Source organism: Manacus candei, unplaced genomic scaffold (genome assembly GCF_025592945.1).
Source record: "Manacus candei isolate 608988 ecotype Guabito, Panama unplaced genomic scaffold, ASM2559294v1 h1tg000177l, whole genome shotgun sequence".
Taxonomy (NCBI): Eukaryota; Metazoa; Chordata; class Aves; order Passeriformes; family Pipridae; genus Manacus; species Manacus candei.
The window spans coordinates 381,148-394,389 of NW_026138225.1; the positions used below are offsets into that span (position 1 = coordinate 381,148).

The window sequence follows — 13,242 nt, forward strand, 5'->3', positions numbered from 1 at the left end:
CGAACAAAGGAACTATTTTAGTGATGTTTTATGCATACCAAGAGACAAGGGAGACAATAAGGTTTTTATTCCTAAGGTACTAAGGGGGGAAAAAAAGGAAATGAGGCTCTAGCAAGAAACAGAACTTAGTTCAGGGCTGTTCCCATGCAGCAACAATCTCTGCTCAGTGTCAGTTAACTCCAGGTTTGAGGGCTGATTTAATTCCCTGCCATTACATCTTTCATTTTCCACGAGACTCAATTAGCTCTGGCCAGGCAGCAGAGCTCTGCAGCCACCTTTGCCAGCACCTATTTTTAGGGAGGGATGGCACAGAGCAGCTGTGCCTCCCTGTGCACCCCGTTGGCAGGAGCCTGTCAGGCCCCCACACCTGAAACCACGGCAGGGAAAGGTCTGGACTCCAGACAGCCCCCAGCCCACAACTGGGATTCCACTCTGAACCACCACAGATGCCAATTAACTGTGCTCGAGTTCAATCACAGCCAATTAAATCAGTTCCCATGCATGTCTCACCCTGCCTAAGCTATATTTGTCAGCCAGAAAACAAACAGGGAAGGCGAATCTGCTTTCACATAAACTGCTATTTGTGAAACACGAAATTTGTCACCACTTGCTGTAATGGTAATTCTGTCCTCAAATTACACAAAAATAAAACTCGAGTCAGCGCTCACCCTGGTTAATTTACACTGAGCAGATGGACAAGGCGAGTTAACACACAACTGAAGGGAAGTGGATTCATTCAGGAAGAGCATCAGCTTCACCAAAGAGGCAGGTGCTGTGCCCTGGGGGCCATTTAAAAGGATCCATCACTCAGTTCACTCCCATGGAATCATCAAAGACTCCCAGAACAGTTGTGTCCAGTGTCCATGCAGGAGGTTCCCTCTGAGCTCCACTGCTCCCACCACCAGCACGACCCAAGAGGTGTTACCTGAACAGCTGCCACCTGATTTGGGATGTCCCCAGCCACTGAATATCAACTTACACACCAAAACCACCCTTCAGCAGCCAGAAACACAGGCATTCCCAAGAGCCCAGCCACAGCACCAAGTCCCAGGAACCCCTAAGGCCATTCCCACATCCCTGGCTAAGGGCAACAGTGTGACCCTGAGAGCTCCTCCACTCCCTGCTCTTGGAGGGCATCAAGTATTGTAGCACCAGACGTTCCCACCCAGCCCCTGAGAAAGGGAAGGCAGAACTGTCAAGTGAATCAGGAGGGAAAAAGCCTGAATTTAAAAAAGGCCTATTGTTACAATATTGCCCTGGAGCACCTCATTTATCAGTCAGTTTTATCAACTTCTCAGCTGTTACTGATACTGTGACATTCAAAGGGAATGCTCACAAAGAGCCTGAGAAACAGGAATTATGTACTTTTGAACAGGTGGGAAGAACTGAAGAATGTCCCACGACAGGCCCAGAACCAGAAGTGATGGATCCCCCAAAGCTCTGGCCTGTCCTGAGGCAGTGCTGGAGCCCTCAAGGCTTCTCTGGATTCTTTATTTGCTGTGCTCTGTGAGGAGGGCAGGGCAGGCACAGCTCCCCTGCAGGAAACACCATCACGGGATGGTTTGGGTGGGAAGGGACCTCAAACCTCACCCAGTGCCACCCCCTGCCATGGGCAGGGACACCTCCCACCAGCCCAGGTTGCTCCAAGCCACATCCAACCTGGCCTTGGACACTCCCAGGGATCCAGGGGCAGCCACAGCTTCTCTGGGCAACCTGTGCCAGGGCCTCCCCATCCTCACAGCCAAGAATTCCTTCCCAGTATCCCATCTGATCCTGATCTCTGGCAGTAGGAAGCCATTCCCTGTGTCCTGTCCCTCCAGGTCCTTGTCCAAATTCTCTCTCCAGCTCTCCTGGAGCCCCTTTAGGCCCTGGAAGAGGTTCTTCCAAGCCAGGACGTTGCCAGCTCTCCCTCCAGTGCTAAGGCACTTCAGGATGACGAGAAAGATGCTCACCTGTAAGCAGTTATGGGGACTCAGTTTCAAATCTCATGGGATAAATCCATGTCCCTTTTGCACTGAAGGGAGTCAGGAGTGGTCACAGAATCCCAGAATCCCTGAATCCCTGAGGCTGGAAAAGCCCTCCCAGCCCATGGATCCCCCCTGTGCCCCATCCCCACCTTGTCCCCAGCCCAGAGCACTGAGTGCCACGGCCAGGCCTTCCTGGGACACCTCCAGGGCTGGGCACTCCAAACCTCCCTGGGCAGCCCCTGCCAGTGCCTGACCACCCTTTCCAGGGAGAAATTCCTCCTGATGTCCTGATCCTGCCTCAGCAAAGGACCTGCTCCAGCTCCCTGTACGTGTTCCAAAACAAAGCATCCAACCAGGACACTGGAATGGGCTGTGCCAGGAAATGACATCAGGATTCACACGGAAAGAACTGAGGTCACAGCAGAGCTCTGCCAGCAGCTGGAGCAGCAGCAGCAGCCCCGTGAGCGAGTTACAGGGTGAGAAACCACAACCATGGCCACGGCAGTGCCCGCTCCGAAGGGAGCTCGGGAGGAAGAGCAGCTGCTGCTCCAGGCAGGACATCAGAGCCCAGCTCTGCCAGCTGCTCCTCCTGCCTCTCACTCAACCCCTGGGTTAGGAGCTCTTTGCAAAGCCAGTGGCCATTACCAAAGACCAAAAGGAGATTTTGCCCAGCAGGAACCTCTCCAGACTGCAGAGCTTTCGATGGGATCCAGAGCAGCTCTGACACACACCAGGAAATGGGATCCCCAGCTCAGGTGCTGTCCTGGCACCCTGGACCAACCCTGGCACTCTGGACCAACCCTGGCACTCTGGACCAACCCTGGACTGAGGCAGGCTCTGGAGCACAGGCTTTGTGCTTCCAACACCCCACGGGACGGCCCCGTTACTTTGGGGTGCCAGGGGTCTCCCCTTGCCCCAAGGACAGCATTCCAGCATTCCTGCACTGCTGTTCCAGTCACACACCACCTGCAGCACAGTTTTTCCCCAACACCGAGGTCAAGTTCCCCTTTTGTGACCTGTGAGCTTTAGGGCCCCTTTTAACCCCAACCATTCTGTCATTCCATGGCCCAAACACAGGCAGTTACATCCTCCTGGTTCTGCGGCTGGGTCAAAGCCTCGAGCACACTGGGACACATCCCTGGGGCTGGGACACATCCCCGGGGCTGGGACACGTCCCTGGGGCAGGGATACATCCCTGGGGATGGGGGACATCCCTGGGACACATCCCTGCCACCCAGACTGAGCAGACACCCCCAGTCCAACACTGTTGCAGCCTGAGCCCCCTTCCACTCAGCCCAGCAGCACTTCTGCTCACCAAAGCAGGAATGAGATGCACCAGACTCTCCAGAGAACTCACAGTCCTGGTCCATGCTGTCCCAGACACACCAACACCAGGTACAGACCCCAAGGAACTACACAGCAGTTACCCTTGCTTTCACCAGAAACCCGAGTAGCTAAAATAACCAAATAACTGACTTTGTTGTGCACTGGCAAGATCAAAAAGCTCTGCAGAGATGAAAGGCCTTCACTCAAGGAATAGGGAGCAGGGGTGGCCCTGCACCAGCCCCACACAGCTGGATGAGCTGCACTCTGCACCCAACCCCACACAGCTGGATGAGCTGCACTCTGCACCAGCCCCACACAGCTGGATGAGCTGCACTCTGCACCCAGCCCCACACAGCTGGATGAGCTGCACAGGCACTCTGCACCAGCCCCACACAGCTGGATGAGCTGCACAGGCTCTCTGCACCAGCCCCACACAGCTGGATGAGCTGCACAGGCTCTCTGCACCAGCCCCACACAGCTGGATGAGCTGCACTGGCACTCTGCACCAGCCCCACACAGCTGGATGAGCTGCACTGGCACTCTGCACCAGCCCCACACAGCTGGATGAGCTGCACAGTTCAGTTCCCTCCCCAGTGACAGAGGCACAGGCACAGAAGCTGGGGGGACAGCTCAGTTACTCCCCAGCAATCCCACTGCACAGCTGGAGGGCAGAGGATGGATGAGACACAGCCTGCAGCCAGCCTGGGAAGGTGTGAAATCAGGGCTGCTGCCCAAGGACCTGGAGACAGCCAGGTACTGCTACCAGCATTTTAATGACCCCAGCTCAGACATTTATTACAGATCTGCCACAGCAGAAGAGTTGAAGAAGAGCAGTCGAGGGAGTGACCTCAGGGAAGGCTCCTGCCAGGGAGGTTGGGTGGTGAGGAAGAGCAGGTACCATGCCCATGGTTAGAAGGGCAGGAGAGGACACCTGGCACATGAACAGGTCAGACACCAACGGGTGAATGAATTCCTGTGTCCAGGTGCCTGAAGTCAATAACTGAGCACCTGAAGTGAAATGTAGAACCACCTTCACTCCACGAGGCTGAAATGCTGGGGAGACCAAGTTAAGACACAGCCATCTCTCAGGGACAGAATAACTTCTTTGGCACCAGGTACAACCTGTTCAGGGCATGTTGTCACAGAACAGAGACAAGAGTTCGATCTCATAAGCCACAGATGAGACAGCATGACCAGCCCAGCTCTCCTGAACCTTCCAACAGCCTGCAGTGGGTGGCACCGTGCCCTGACCCAACCCGGGTCAGCCACCCTGGGAGAACACCTGAACTTATCCCAGCAGGAAGTTATTCCATCCTTGGAACCACGGCTTTCAGGGCTTCTGCAGCTCAGATCCTGGGCCAGGACAGCCTCCCCCAAGGATGACAGTGGTCCTGGCCCCACCAGGAACTGCCAGTGCACACAGCACACCAGAGCCATTGGGAAGAGACCACTTCCAGCACTCCTCCCAGTCCAACGACTGCTCCAGTGCATCCAAACACGAGCAGGGCAGTTTGAGAAGCACCCCTGAGGAGAGAGCTGTGCAGGGGAGGGTGTCAGTGCAGGTACTGCCCACCCAGCAGCACTCATGAGAGCAGGCCTCTCCCTGGGAGAATCAAGTCAGATTTTGGAAGTGCAAGACACAAACCAGCACTTCTCCAGGTTACTCAGCATGGAACAAGTCACAATCCCAGTGGGAGAGAAAGCCTGGAGTTGTTTTAGCTGCAAAAACGAACCAAAACATGCAGAGACTTCAGTTAAACCCACACAAGAGTCGTAGTCAGACCCACGTAGGAAGGGAAACCCACACAGTGAAGTTGCACCGAAGCACCAGACATTCAAGACAACTGGCAGCAGCAGCTCTGGTCTCTTCCCTGTTTTCCCAGGGCCAGACAGGGAATTCCCACAGCACCAGGAATTTGACAAGCTGGTTTTTCACAAAGCATTTCTGAAGTACCTTCCCCCCCCTCCTCACTGGGGTTCCACAAACCCAAGCCCAGCTGAAACCCTCCTCCGTGTGCCCTCAGGTCATGGAGCAGAGCAGGCCCTGGCTGCCACTGCCTGGAGGATCTGTGCAGGCTGTTCCCACCCCATGTCCTTCCCAGGCATTCCTCAGCCCCAGGTGGGATGCAGTTTCCTGGCAGAGCAGCCTGATCCCAGCCACCATCCTTCCCGGGATCCTCCAGCTCTCCAGCCAACAGGCAAGGACAGCTGCCCGTGCCCAGCTCCAGGAGGGAGGAGCAGGGAGCAGGGTGGGCACCCAGGGCTGCCAGGGCAGGGACAGCAGAGGGGCCTGCCAAGGCAAAGCCCCTCACAGGCAGCACCGCTGGACCAGAGGCACCAACATCTGCCCCAAACCCCTGCAGGGTGGGATTGTTTCCTTTCTATCCCCTGATGAGCATTTTATCAATAGACTCTCCATTGATCCTCTAATTAAACATCAGTATTGACTTCAAGGGTGGAGAAGATCAAGTGTTTCCTCAGGATAAAGAGAACCATCAAATCCCAGAGTGGTCTGGGTGGGAAGGGACCTTTCAAAGCTCATCCAGTCTCACCCCCTGCCATGGGCAGGGACACCTCCCACTAGCCCAGGTTGCTCCAAGGCCTGTCCAGCCTGGCCTTGGACACTTCCAGGGATCCAGGGGCAGCCACAGCTTCTCTGGGCAACCTGGGCCAGGGCTTCACCCCCCTCAAAGGGAGGAATTTATTCTGTAAGAGAGTAAGAGATTTTCTTTCAAAAGAGGAAAACCAAGAAGTCGAGAGGAAATCACTTCTCTGCACCCCCCAGCTGGGCTTGTCACTCAGCAAGGCACCAAAAACTAATCCTAGGCTGTTTAAAACAGAGGCTGTGTCCCTGCTTAAAACAGAGGCTGTGTCCCTGCTTAGCAGCTCCTGAGTGAGATTCTACCAACACCAGCAGGCACTTTGTGTGGCCTCCTAAAACTCACGAGCAGCCCACGGATCACACAGCCTGCCACAAGCAGCTCCAGGCCCGTGCTCGGGATCTGCAAACGTTTTACTCCAGAAAACACCAGGGCCTGCCCCACTCTTCAGCCCTGCCACTGCTGCAGTGCCAGCTCGGTGTGCCCCGGGCAGAGCACGGGTCTGAGCCGTGCTCGCTCCTGCCCGGGTGTCCCCACGGCTCCCTGTCACACCGAGCACTGTGGGGAGCAGCTGGGAGGGGTTCCAGGCACAGGGAACAGCAAAGGGTGTGCAAGGGCAGTGTGAGGGGCAGCAGGGCTGCCAGGGCACAGGGCTGTGCTGCCAGGGCACAGGGCTCTGCAGCCTCCCCGGCTCTGCCCCGGGGCTGCCCCAGCAGCAGGAAGGAGCCAGCCCAGTGTGGGGCTGGTTGCACACTGGGGGCAGGGAGGAGGGAGGGCCAGGCACTGGAACTGCTGCCAAGGGCTTTGTCAGTGTGGAACTGCAGCCACACAGTGAATTGTCAGGGGGAACCTCTGAGGCCCAGGGCAGTGCCCTCCCTGTGCTGGCACTGCTGGGGCACCTCCAGTGCTGGGGCAGCTCTGGGACCTCACACAGGAGACACAGGGAGGGGCTGGAGCGTGGGCAGGGAAGGGAAGGGAGCTGGGAAGGGGCTGGAGCAGCAGGAATATCTGAGGGAGCTGGGGGGGCTCAGCCTGGAGAAAAGGAGGCTCAGGGGGGACCTTCTGGCTCTGCAACCCCCTGACAGGAGGGGGGAGCCGGGGGGGGGGTCGGGCTCTGCTCCCAGGGAACAAGGGACAGGAGGCGAGGGAACGGCCTCCAGCTGTGCCAGGGGAGGCTCAGGTGGGACAGGAGGAGGAATTTCCTGCTGGAAAGGGTGATCAGGCACTGGCAGGGGCTGCCCAGGGAGGTTTGGAGTGCCCAGCCCTGGGGGTGTCCCAGGAAGGCCTGGCCGTGGCACTCAGTGCTCTGGGCTGGGGACAAGGTGGGGATGGGGCACAGGGGGATCCATGGGCTGGGAGGGCTTTTCCAACCCAAATGAACCTGTTATTTTGAGTACAAGTACCACCCACTCCAGTGTTTCCACATCCCCTGCTGCCCTACAACTCCACCAGTCCAGATTTGGAGGGTAACATGAGGAGCCCGATCAGGGAACTGATCCAGCTCAGCTGAAAAAACAGCCACGTTACACAGAGAAGTTTCCAGCCAGCTCAGCTCCTCAGCACAGCCTTCCCCAGCTCCTCATCAGCACTGCCAGGAGTGCACGAGCAAAAATATTGCTCATTATTCAGGGCCCCGGCCGAAAAAAATCCCCAAACCCCTCCAATAAAAACCCCAAACCCAACCCACCCTCCATGTACAGAATCACACCTGAAGTCCAGGCTGCTCTGGAACCCTTCTCCTGCAGGTCCCTGCAGCCAGTGGTGAGGAGAACCCTCTCTCCAGGCCAAACAATACTTGTCCCACCTCCAGCAGCCAAGAGTTGAGGGGGATTCCTGAGCTCCAGCTGTATCCACAGCACCAACGGATCCACTTCCATCTTCCGCTTTCATTCTGATGCCACGGAGCTTTTCCCCTCCAAAGGTCCCCTGGCAGCCAGTTGTGCAGCTCAGTCACCCACAGGCAGACATGGCCTGGGCATCTCCTGCTGCCTGGTGTGTCTCTGGACCCCACAGCATGGAAATGGCCAAGCAGGAGCTGGGATGGGGGTTTGTGGGATGGGGGGCTGTGGGATGGGGGGCTGTGGGATGGGGGGCTGTGGGATGGGGGGTTGTTGAGTTTTTTTTTGTTTCCAATTCATCTGCTCCGTGCCAGGAGTGAGAAAAAGACTGAACCCACAGCCTGGGCACAACAGGAACAGAACTCACAGCTCCTACTGCTCCTACCAGGAATACTTTGGGTTGGAAGGGACCTTAAAGTTCATCCAGTTCCACCTCCCACCAGCCCAGGTTGCTCCAAGCCCTGTCCAACCTGGCCTTGGACACTTCCAGGGATCCAGGGGCAGCCACAGCTTCTGGGAAGAAGGAAATCAGCACTTCCAACTGCTGTAGTAATCCTCTTCTTGGACCCAAGAAACTACTCGTTTTTCAACCTTCATTGCAGCCACCACTCAGCTAAAAGCACTTTCACCACTCAAACCATTATTTGCACCAAGTTTGCTTTCCCACAATCTGCCAAGTCCTTCCCCATTCTCTATCTGGGACTCCTCCCTTCCCAATATTTAATATATCACAGTCCTGGGTGAACAAATCCTCCCAGGATGCACAAAGGAACTTGTTATATTTATTATCTCGGGACTGATTTTAAAAAACTTCACTGCTTAAATGTGCCAGCATGAAATGATTCCAAAGCAAGTGCTTCCAACTCAAAACCACTTCTAGGAAATGGCAGAGAAATAATTAAGAAATAATCAGAAGGTAGTTTTCCTGCACTCTCACATTTAACATAACAGTTTTGCACAGTTTTGGCTGCGTTCACAACAAAACACAGGTGATCAAACCTCAAAATCACTGCTTTTTCTCCTGGGATTTGTAGGGTTGCAGTGTGGTGAGCAAAGCCCAGGAACACAGAGCACTGCTGCACCTCCAGCAGGGGTTAAGATCCAGGGAAGCTTTACCTCCATCACTGGGAGGGATCTCCCAAAGCTTACACACCCTTTGTTCTCCTGAGCTGTTACCAGTCAGATTTCATGGGAAAACATTTTTTTTGTGACTCATCTTAATTTGCATTTGACTTAGTCAGACAACAGTGATTATATGGTGGGGCTCGGTTTTGACATTCAAATTTTGGAGCCTCCCTCCCTCCCTGTCCCCAGGTACCAAAGGCTGGAGCTCCAGAGTGTGCACAGAGCTCCCACAGCTCCCCTTCCCTGGCTCGCTTCAAACCGTCCTGACACGCTGAACGCCAGCAAAGATCACTAAAAAAATCCAGATCTCAAGGACACACCGGCAGGAAGTTACTTTTAGTAACACTTTTAACTTCGAAAATGAAGAAAATCTGCTGGTAGCAGGGGTGGCAGCAGGGAAAGCACTGAAGCTCTCAGCTACACCAACACCCGGCCCAGCGTGGAGCGTCCCCAGAGCACGGCTGAGAAGCCACAGCAATTCCCAAAAACAAACACCACAAAAACCAGCCCTGCACCAGAAAATCGCTGCAGTTCTCACAACTGAAAATGGCTGAGGGTAGGCCAAGTCTGCCGTGATTTGTCCCCTTTCCACCTGCAAACAGCCAGGCAGCAGTGGAGGCCCAGCCCCTGCCTCCCCCCGGGGAGGTGACGATGACTCTGGGATTTCTTGCAGAAATGCCACTGGAATATTTATAGTGCCTGAGACAGGGCAATGAAACCGCTGGCACAGGCACCTCAGCACCTCCAAAAGCTGAACTGCTGCTCTGGCAGGAAATGTTAGATTGGAGTGACTCAGAGTCAAAGTCAGAGTGTGTCAAATCACACGGACGGTAAGTTATATCCCAACGGCCATCGTGGATTAATCAATGTGAGATGAGATGTGACATGAAGAGAAGTCACTAATGTGAGGCAGAAATGCTTTATTATTTTATCTTCCCCTACACAGCACACAGGCCTTTGGTTTTAGAGAATTGAATCCCTCCTCACTCGTCCTCCACAGACACGGACTGGTTTCAATATTCCTTGAGATCCCTCTTTTCCTTACAGACTAAAGACTGAACCTTCCAGTAGCTGAAGCAGCGCCCAGGAGAGCTGGAGAGGGACTGGGGACAAGGTATGGAGGGACAGGACAACAGGGAATGGCTTCCCACTGCCAGGAGGCAGGGATAGGTGGGAGATGGGGAAGGAATTGTTGGCTGTGAGGGTGGGGAGGCCCTGGCACAGGTTGGGCAGAGAAGCTGTGGCTGCCCCTGGATCCCTGGGAGTGTCCAAGGCCAGGCTGGAGTAACCTGGGCTAGTGGAAGGTGTCCCTGCCCATGGCAAGGGGTGGCACTGGACAAGCTTTAAGGTGCCTTCCCCCCCAAACCATTCCAGGATTCCATGAGAAGTCCCTGCTACAGCCCCCCCCAAACCCTGCACACATTTTACAGGCTGGACCATGCCAGGTTCCTGGTGGAGCTCCAGGCAAACAGAGCCCTGGGTCAGAGCTGCCACGCCACCGAGCTGTTTGCTGGGTGTCTCCAAACACAAGGAGAGGCTCAGCCCAGGGCTGGTCCCCTCCAGTGTCACCCTCTGTGTACACAAGTGCTCTGGGGACGGCGCTTCCTTGTGCCTACAGCTCAGAGACTCCACTGGAGGCTTTCCCTGGAACTCTCCTCTCCCACCTGCAGAGCCAGCCCAAGTGGCTGCTGTGCTGGGATTTCCCACAGCAGGGACCACCAGGGAAAGCACCTCCCCAGGCCTCTGGATTGGCACTGCTGCAGTGGGGGAGAACCTGGGGCAGTCTGAGGGCTGCAGCTACCAGTGGGAACCTGCAATCATGTTTTCAGCCAGATTATCCCATCACTTTGCAGTAATGTGGACAGCAATGCACTGGACAGGTGTTTTATTCCAGGTTTTTCCATCATGGATAGGCTGCTTTTCCCAAGGTGCTAATGTGGAGTCTCCCTTTCAACCAACACTGCCAGCACGGGACACTTTCCCCCAAGTTCCCTCATTAACTCCCTGAAAAACCATGGAAACAACACATTTAAGGCATCTTTGGGCACTTGAAGCATCAAACAGAAAATCTATTTGTACCCCTAAAACTACCAAATGCCACCGTGAGGACACACTGACACACCAAGGGATGTTCACACACACCATCCCCAGACATCCAGGCCAGAATCCAGGGAATAAAACACCCCTGCCTTCCAGTTTATGCACTCCAGAGATAAACACCCCCTGGCCAGAATTGGTCTGACTGGTGGGAAACACTTCCAAACTCTGCACATCCTAAACTTGGTGGTGCTGCTCTTGAAGGCCCCAAACCCGCAGTCAGACCAACAACCACCACCAATTACTCAATTCTGATTGCTCAAGGATCACCAAAAGCACAGGGACCGGGGAGCAGGAGCCTCCATGTGCCCGCTGACTCCTCAGCTATGACGTTGCCTATTTTTAACTTTGGGAATTGAAATAAACCTCGGGAGCGGGGTGGGAGGGCGAGGAACGCCATGTGATCCCAGCCAGGACCTGCCAACAGCGCTGGAATACACCAGGGCAGCAAATCCCTGCAGCCCCCAGAGCCAAGGGAGCCCTGGGAAGGGGCAGTGTTAACCCACTGTCACACACACACACACAAAAAGGGAGCAAAACCTCGAGCTGAGGCCCTAAAAGCTTTTGGGCAACAACATTCCTGACACTTCGTTGTCCCAAACATACTCTTTTCCCCCACTTTGAATTACCCAAGGCTTGCTTAAGACAGTCTTTTGATGTGCTGTAGTCCAAGCTGCAATTTTTGGGTGGCATTTCCCCACGGATGAGGAAGTCCTTACACCCAGCACTAAGATTTACTCTGACACTCCACGCTCTCCTGCCCTCAGTGAGCAGCTGCACTGCCCATCACTTCAGGGATTTACAGCAAGCACAAAAGCCAGGTCCAACTCAAGCCCCCCAAAATCATTTTCTTTTTCACCCAGATGTGGGCAGACACATGTTACACCACTGGGGGCTGCAAGAAAACGCAGAGACGGGAATTCTCCTAAATTTCCAGAGCCAGTCACCAAGAAGGTGAGAAGCTGCTGACCTGAACTGTTCATCTGCAAGACAAGGTGTTCAGGGCAGGCAAACAAAACGCTGGGCTATACCTGGAGGGATGTTAGGGCCCAGGCCTGTCCCACGGCACAGATCACACGGAAAAAGGAAAGCCAGGGAAAAGACACATCCCTCCTTGGCGATGTCAGGGCAGCTCTACCTTGGTCAGGAGCTGCACAAGCGAGGAAGGGCCGGAGCCAGCCCGGCCAAGGTGTGGGGGGGAAGCACAGCTTTGTTGGGCGAGAAAACAGACCCCACCCACGAGCGCGATCGCTCCTGAGCCACATCGCCGGCGGTGGAAAGGCAGGCCCGGGGATCCCACCGCCCTCCTCTGCCCGCGGGGAGCGGGATTAGCGCTGATGGAAGGGGCCAGGTGGGCTCTGGCGGCTGGCACAGGGCGCGGGGGACGGCGAGGGTCGCTCGGGGTCACCCTGGGCGAGGAACCGCGGGCAGGGAGGGAGGGAGGGAGGGAGGGAGGGAGGCACGGAACCCACCCTGCCCTGCAGCGGGGGCGAGCCGGCGTCGGGCGGCACCGGGGCGGCTCTGCCGGGGCTTTGGGGGGGGGACACACACAGGAGTGGGGCTGGAAGGGACACAGAGGGTTCTTGCGGGGGTGACACAAGAGCGGGGCTGGAGAGGGGGGTCCCTGAGGGGACACAGGAAGGGGCCCTGTGGGCTGACACAATGGGGGTCTAGGAGGAGTGGGGACTGGGGGGGACACGGGAATGACAGAGAAGGTCCCTGGTAGGGACACAGGAGCGGGACAGAAAGGGGGGGGACACAGGGGGTCCCTGGAGATGACATGAGGTAAGAGGGGGGATACAGGAGCGGGACTGGTGGGGGACACGCAGGGGGTTCCTGGGAGGGGACGCAGGAGCGGGGCTGCGGGGGGACACAGGGGATCCCCGGAGAGTGACACAGGAGAGGGCTCGGGGGACACGGCGGGCCCTGGGAGGGACACTGGAGGTCCCCGGGGAGCGGGGGGACACACGAGCATCGGGCGGGGGCGAGGGGGCCGCGGGAGCAAAGGAACTGACCGATGGTGGAGATGAAGGTGGTGTTGAAGGCATCGTCGGAGAAGCGGAAGAGGACGCAGGTCTTGCCGACCCCCGAGTCCCCGATGAGCAGCAGCTTGAAGAGCAGGTCGTAGGTTTTCTTCGCCATGGGGGAGGGCGCGGCGGCCGCCGCCGCCCCTCCTCGCCGCCTCCTTCACCGGGCCCGGCCGCTCCCGAGGGCGGCGGCGACGGCGCAGGACGAGGAGGAGGAGGAAGAGGACGAGGGCGAGGAGGAGGAGAAGGAGGAGGAGGAGGA

General features: G+C 56.3%; 1 protein-coding gene across 1 annotated transcript in view; it reads right to left on the bottom strand.

Moving 5' to 3' along the window:
• The window catches only part of RAB10 (RAB10, member RAS oncogene family), a 44,773-nt gene extending 31,531 nt beyond the window's left edge, over positions 1-13,242 (bottom strand). The window contains exon 1 of the mRNA XM_051773886.1: positions 12,969-13,242. Coding sequence (XP_051629846.1) covers positions 12,969-13,095 — 127 coding nt within the window. The 5' untranslated portion in view covers positions 13,096-13,242. The remainder of the gene's footprint in view (positions 1-12,968) is intronic.